The 7889-nt window shown below is 33.0% G+C and overlaps 1 protein-coding gene across 1 annotated transcript in view; it reads right to left on the bottom strand.

Annotated features, from left to right (window-relative positions):
• Window positions 1–7889, bottom strand: part of LOC100746877 (F-box/LRR-repeat protein 16) — a 15979-nt gene that overhangs the window by 4374 nt on the left and 3716 nt on the right. The window contains exons 2-5 of the mRNA XM_033319490.1: window positions 4744–5102; window positions 2442–2735; window positions 1583–1874; window positions 549–744 (exon numbers count right to left, since the gene is read on the bottom strand). Of these exons, the coding sequence (XP_033175381.1) occupies window positions 549–744; window positions 1583–1874; window positions 2442–2735; window positions 4744–5102 (1141 nt within the window). The remainder of the gene's footprint in view (window positions 1–548; window positions 745–1582; window positions 1875–2441; window positions 2736–4743; window positions 5103–7889) is intronic.

Raw genomic sequence — 7889 nt, 5'->3', positions numbered from 1 at the left:
ATATATAATATATATATTATATATACATATATTATATATATTATATATATATATTATATATATTATATATATATGTATATTCTATATATATATATATATATATATATATTATCTCCTACAGCCAGCCAATTTGTTGCTAGATTGTTAGTTCGTCTCCTTAGGCGTCTGAATGCATCGACGAACGCTGATTCATGGACGTATTGCACAATAGTTGATCGTAAATAGAATGCTTGTTAACGCGTTTAGTATGTAGAACATGAATGGATCGTACGGATTCACCGCGGTGGGTCGCAGTGTCATTTAGCGCGATTTAAAAGAAGAGTTAAGAAAAAGGGAAGTATGCCTCTTCATTTTCGTCGGTTGCAGCTGAATGCCTCTTCTCTGAACTCGTTGGAAACCAACGTTGCAATTTTTTTTCAACTGATTTACATTATTGAATATTTAATGTTTTGCTTCATATATTCTTTATCGTCGTTCTTTGTACGAAACTTTAAAAAATGTTGGATCCCTTTTTATGTTAAGTCCTACAATAATTAAACAGTTCTCACCTGTCCAATGTGAGCTCCTCTAAGTGATTCAGATCACAAGCAATGTACTCTAGAGCCGCATCGGTGATTCTCGAGCACCAGCTCAGATCCAACGAACGAAGCCTGGATAAGTTTTCTGCTATCAATTCAACGCCATCATCTGTTACTTTACTGCATCCAGACAGCGACAGGACAGTCAGATTGGGCAAGGAATGTACTGGAAGATAAGACAGAAAATGAAGAGTATATTATACACTCTGTAAGATTCTTTTTTCTTTTTTTTTGTTTAATCTTTTTCATTAACTTATTACAGAGAAATACGAAACTACCATATAAATAACGACATCTGGTCGTTGTCCTCGAAGTAGCTACGTGTACTCACTTAGAAGCATGAGTCTGAGCTGTTGCTGACAGCTTGAAAGCTAAATAAAGCGGTGTTCCTTAATTCTAAATTTATAATGGTCGGATGCGTGCACCACCTGACTTAATTTCACGGTATCGTCATCAAGAATTATTTCTACCTGGATCCTAGCAAAACGATTTTGCAACTGTCCCGCTTTACGCGACGTTAACGTCTTGAGTTATGTTGGAGTATTTTTTACTATACATATACAACGAGGACACCACTATAATAACTAACATGATAACTCAAACACTAATTAGTACCTATTCTTATTATATTCAACCACGTTATAATATCAGACACCTCGAGTGTCTTTAGTGGAAGACAATTTGTCATTTTATCACAGCAGTGAACATTGCTCAACGTTTTATTGTTATATATGTCAATTTCTCAATTTTTATTGTTTGTCATACTATAGTAAAACATAAATAACTAAAAGTGTGGATACTATATTCAAAAATAACTTTTCGTGATATGACGCTCTTTCATGTTATATTGATTTTGTATTACTAAACACTCCAAATGAATATTTGCTCCAATTTTTATTTAAATCTATGTCTTATGCTTTAATCGAAAGACATACGAAATGTCTTATTCGAAACAAAATACGAATAACATCGCAACGCAAGATTTCAAAATAAAGGCTCCTTACCAATATTGACTACACCATGATTAGTGAGTTCCCAGCAGGATTGCAGCCTGAGGATACTAAGGGAGCTACTTTGAGTGGCGTGGAAATATCCAAGAGCGGCATCGGTTACATGGTAAGCCTGCAACGAGAACTCGTAGAGACTCGGCAGCAATTGAGCGACAGCACCGACAGCTTCATCGGCCACATTAATACAATCCGACAAGGAGAGCGATACTATTCTAGGTGTTAAGCAAGTCCACAGGCCGGCTTCCGTTATCTCGTTGCAACCAGCTAATTCCAGCTCGAACAACGCCTAAAAATATAAAAACATTAGAGAAACTTCTACTCCCCCTTTCCTTAATATCTACTCATTAATTTACTCTGTATCAAATAAATGAGCGATATAAAGAAGAAAACAAAAGAAAATAGTAGCTTGTTTGAGAGCTTTGAAAACAAGAATGAAGTCTGTAGTAGTTCATTTATTTAATCAACAAGATACGCATGATCAACATTTTGAAAACAGTTGATTTAAATGTCTATATTTGGATTGCACAGAATGTTTCAAATATCTTTGACTGTAGAAGTTGGAGAAAAATGACCTTGAAAGAAAGTTCATCCCCAACGTACTTTTTATTAAAATTTACTTAACCCTTTTCATTGTCAGTTTTTAATATAGCATAAACGAGACATTTAGAATAAAAAGGGCTTATTTCTGAAAGAAAAATTCAATTAATTCTTACGTATTATACACCAATAAAAATCTGCTGTAACTTTAATCTGCAATCAAAAGGTAATAATGCTAATTTTTTAAGTGAAATATTTATGGTCTTTAAATTTAATGGTTGTTTTGTATTAAGGAAAGTTACATGTATGTATATACCTGTAGATGATCTAAGAGAGCTTCAAGCCCCCTGTCAGTAACGGCGCAACATCTAAGCGATAACGAATGAATATTTCTCTGCGCTAATGGGAATCCGTGCGTCAGTTCCGGGATATCCTCATCCGATGCGCCGAGAAGAACCAACGAATGAAAGCCTCTTCTAACTAAGGAGGCGTAGAGCCGTGTGCGTGAACTAGGAGGCATGGCACGCACCTCACGACACCTCACCACGGGCACTAAACCTGCCCAGAGTCGAGGTCGCGCATAAAGTATATCTCGCCATCTTAAGCACACCTGTAAATCACCGAATCGTTACATTTTTGTATATTTTTAGAAATATAAAACTTCAGGAATAGAACAGTTTAAAAATATGAAATATATCAAAGATGCAAAATTTTAAGAAATGTACATCAATTGAAAAATTCACGGGTACTCGATTCGCCATGGAATAAATTAAGAATCATGGAAGTGGAATCTCAATGTTGTTAGATTTTCCGTTTTATTTTTAGGTGTGCAAGTTATTCTAGAAAACCTTTGCCAGGATGATTTTATATGTTTGTGACAACTGCTTAATAAAATATTTATGAACGCGCACGCAGTGCTTCCATTTTTAATCGAGGTACGCTGGCAAAGTCTACGTAGAACCCTGTGGGACGGACATCCTGGAATAGACGTCTTATATAAAAACTGCATCAAGATTGAATCAATATTAATATATACTGTTCAAAGAAGATGGGATAACGTTTGTTTAAATCTTAAACAGTATTGTTAAGAGACTTTTCCTTTCATCCTATCATGTTAGAGCGTCTAAGTAACTAGATAAGTTGTATTATGTATTTATAGATTTATATATGCTTATTGTTCTGTTCTAAGCAGATGGGAGAATCAATGTTTACTGTTCCAAGGAGAATAGAATGATGCTTTAATTTTATGACATGAACTCTTAACTGGTATCGTGAAGTTATAAGCGATCCTCTCAACAGTTGGAACTTAGTTGTTCCAATTAAGTTACTTAATTCTAAAATACTTTATGCTTTTTAAAACACGAAATGGATTTAAATACCCTAAAATTAGATAATCTATCGAATTAAAATTTAACAATTTAATTTAATAGATTATCTAAACCAATATTAGAATCAGAACCAGATGACAGTTAAGAACCTTGTATAAGATATATGCAAGATCGTATATCAGTCTAATCTCCCATGAAAAATCATTCGACCAGTATGAAAAGGCTTCTAATACTATTATTTATAATTGAACAGCGTTTCCAAACATAAATCAGTAAATCAGCTCGAGTCCACGACGTATGTATGTACACAAGTCGATAGCCAAGAAGTTTGACGTCCGTTGCTAAACAAATATGTCATTTAACAAAGCATCACGCAACAAGACTTTCCTTAATCACAAGTGATTTATTTTACGACCAAGAAGAATCATCTTGCACGACCGTGAAAAGATTATTATCTAATCCACATCGTCAATCTTTACTATCTTTAATTCCACGGCGAATCAATGCCAAGAATTGAGGATTGAGCGCATTCTACTTTTCCAATAAAATTACAAGCTTCGATAATATATAGAATGCAGCCAAAAGTATTATGGAAACGATATTATACAAGAGGATTCCGTATGCAAAATTAAATTAGTAGTATCAAGTGAAATTTTTTCATCCGAGATTTAATTTTAAGCTCAACAGACACTATAATACCCATTACTTTTCTATACAAAATCTTTTACGAGTAGTTAGATTCAAGAAAGTACAGTGGATAGTTTTATTAACAATACTTCATTTCGTCAATAATAGTAAAATAAAATTTTAGCAGTTCACAATCTACTTATCTGAGCCTAAACTCACATTATTTGAACTAAGTATCATAAGTGGCAGAAAAATCAGCAAACTTCTACTATACAAATTCTCCTTATAAATTATATCGTACGTAATAAATTCTCAAAATCTTCAATACTGTGCCTTCAACGAAAAGCTGTTATTCTACGTTTTTGATGTACTTTCGCATAGGGAATCACTTTCTGTCCTATGTATGTCATACAGTATTTTATACAATCCTCTTAACTGCTCCCAAACAAAACAGATAGAAAAGAAGATAACAAAGTATGCATCAGGTATTCAGTACAAGCGCCATTCTTCTTTGATTGTATATTCTAGTGTAATTCTTTCAACCGAACTTATCTTACTTCTCACTGAGGACGGAACATGTTAACACGTTAAAAAAAGAAAAAACAAAGATGAGTGCAACTCTGTTGCAAGTTAGATTAATAACGATCGTTTAATCGCTGGCACCTGAGCCAAAATCCTCCTCTCGATGGCGGTGAAGTAGAGGAAGAATTTACTGAGGAAATGATCGTCTTGCATCAGCTGATCCCACGTGGTGGGCGCGACGTATCCGCCCGTTCCACCGCTCGCCAACGGCACATTCTTCCCTCGATTTCTCGATATCCTTGCTCTGCTCGGTGTACCGACGTTGCTCAGGCTCTTGTTGTTCACCGAAGGCATGTTGCTTATCGACGTTGGCACGCTCCTGCTTGGCTTTTCCGGGGTTGCGTTCGCATTATTCGCGCTCTGCAAATTCGTGTACGGAACACCGCCGCTCCCGCAGAACACGTGCGTAACGCGTTCCATGACGCTCGCCTTTCCCCCACCTGAAACATTCCCATGGTTTATTTAAACATCATCCTTTGTTTCAATTACCAATTGATATCTAATACGTTTCAATAGAGATTGTTTTATATTCAAAACAATAATTGTATTTCTTTTATCATCAGATTTAGGATTAACTTCTTTTCATTTATGTTATGTATTACATGTATTAATTATATAAACAATATTTTATGTATTATATATTCTGACTTCTATACTTCTGACTTCTATGATGCTTTGTCAACTAACATTTCTAAATTTTGTCAATATTAAAGATAAATAACAAGATTTGGGAAATAAATATAATAGAGAGTAGAGAATCTATTGAAATGTTTTATCCTGAGAGTCCTAAGATGGTTTTTGCATCCAATATTATTATACAATAATCCATTTGGATCAAACAGGCGATTAAATGGGATGATTAAGAATGTCAAGGAGTTAAATAATTTATGAATTACTTATATGAATTATTATATAATTAATTTATGAATGCTTGATGACTACTAAAACTTTTATGAATGTATTATCATAGTCGTTTGGAACAGTGTAGAGGAAATATCGGCTCGATAAAGCTGAAAGTTGTTAGGTTTCAGAAGACTTCTCCATGTTAAAGGCTTTCGTTAATTCCTTTAAAGAAATATTTACTTTCTCGATTATAAACACTCATAGTCGAACATCTGTATATGAAACATTCGTTTGCAGAAACAGATCTATGTTGTTCATGAATTTAAATATTCACGATGTTTGCCTGTAAAGTCAAATTTAGGATGAACTATCCTTTCAATGATCATTGATTTACAGAGAACTTCACGAAAATATTTTAAATTTATCAATTTGAATAAATCATAATCACCTCTGTCAAATATATTACAAAAGAATTCAAAATAATTCTTTTCTTCCATTGAAAAAAATTGACATCATATTATCAACAATACAAAGGTGTTCCTTGTCTAAAAAAGGATTCCGTATCGATGTTTATAGAAATAATCTAAAGCATAAGCTTCTTCCAATGACCAAATAGTTCTTCGATTATTCGAGTAATATTTTTAAAACAATCTATAAGTTGAAATAAACTACAATTATCTACATTAAATAATCTGTCATAAAATAGCATTTACATACAAAAGAATTCCTTTTTTCTATCACAAAAATATTAAAAATATTATGTGTAGACAAAGGTGTTTAAAACAAGTTTCTATATCCAATATAATTTTTAAAGATCCGTGCTTGTAATGAGGACTGAAGAGCATGTCTTTAAAGGCTTTTCTGTAAAGGTAAACTTGCTGCGAAGATGCGGTAAGTTATTTTCGTTTTATTTTCGAACTGTATGTCCCATTTGGCTCCGGGTACATCTCTATTTCCTGTCTCTATCTCTCTATCACATGGCAAGCATTTTTTCCCCGCGAATTGTGCCCACCTACGATTAACACGTTGATTGCTACGGTGATGGTCGCAGTTGGTATACTACGGATTTATATATATAATAAAAGAAATGGAACTTTAGCAAAAAATTATTTTACCTGCTAAATAATATAGAGACTCTTGTACTCTGGATATTTCATACATTTTTGTAAATTATTCACATTCTGTGCATTATTGCATTTTAAAATTTCTCATAATTGCGTAAAAATCCGCAGTCTAGTCATCCGTGAACCATGTTACTAAATTCTTTAAAATAAGTGGTGCAAGATAAATCTCATAGGTTAACAAATGTTCGACAATATGGATGATTTAAATACTGTAATCAGAAAAGAATGTGCGAATATAATATAATTTTCTATTGTAATGTATCGAAATATTGTAATTAATATAAAAATTAAATGTTATGTTGCAGTATATTTCAATCTATTACGGCTTCTAGAGAAAAATATATAAACTTTATGTGACAGTTAACGCGTTAAAGTACAATTCTGCTCTCTTATCCAACTTATTTATCAAGCAACAATAACGTATCTCGCATCACATCTATTCTATCGCGAGATGTAGCTCGATCGATAAGTTTATCGAACGATAGTTTCGCCGGTATTCGCAATCGAAAGAATGTATCGAATAGATTGTTGAAAAATGTTTCCGATTCGAATAAAATTCGTTGCAGCGTGACAAAAATTTTCTATACGCCACGACACTTCAAATTTATAGCCAGTATTGATCAGTTCCACGTGTAATGTAAATAGATATTCCCTACTGCAGAAATCTTTATTGAGAACACGAAAATATGGAGATTTTTAAATACTTACTGGTCTAATTGTCTTTAATGTAATAATTTGTTTTTCAGATGGCGAATTAACAAGATGCAATTCTCTATGTTAAATTCAAACATAAAAAAAATTTTATATTTATGAAATGAATATCATTTGAACCAAAGAAGTTTGAAATCATATTAAAACGATAATTTTATGATATAATGACAGATAACTATGTATCTATATAGAATTACAATAATTTTATATTAATTTAGAAAAACAAGAAAAGCTCTATAAAATTTCTAATCTTAACGATCTTAGAGTAATTCCTTCACATTCATATAATATAATTTATAATAATCTAAACTTCGTAGATAATCAAAATAAAAAATAGAGAATCGAATGAAGTTCATCATCTAATCCTAGTTTATTTTCTTGCAGCATCTAAATTTCATGAAAAAGATTAAGAAGATGGTTTTGGGTTTTTGTTCGAAGAAACAAAGACAATCATGCGATGATACAGTAAGGAATGATTAATTGTTTGAGAGGAGGGGTTTGGCTGATCTGCCACAATTTTATCAGTCGTGCAGGGGCTCTGGCGGCAAT

The sequence above is a fragment of the Bombus impatiens genome, unplaced genomic scaffold (assembly GCF_000188095.3).
Source record: "Bombus impatiens unplaced genomic scaffold, BIMP_2.2 scf_0019, whole genome shotgun sequence".
Classification (NCBI taxonomy): Eukaryota; Metazoa; Arthropoda; class Insecta; order Hymenoptera; family Apidae; genus Bombus; species Bombus impatiens.
Note: the sequence above shows the minus strand (reverse complement) of the source record. Positions and strands in the feature narration are given on the sequence as shown.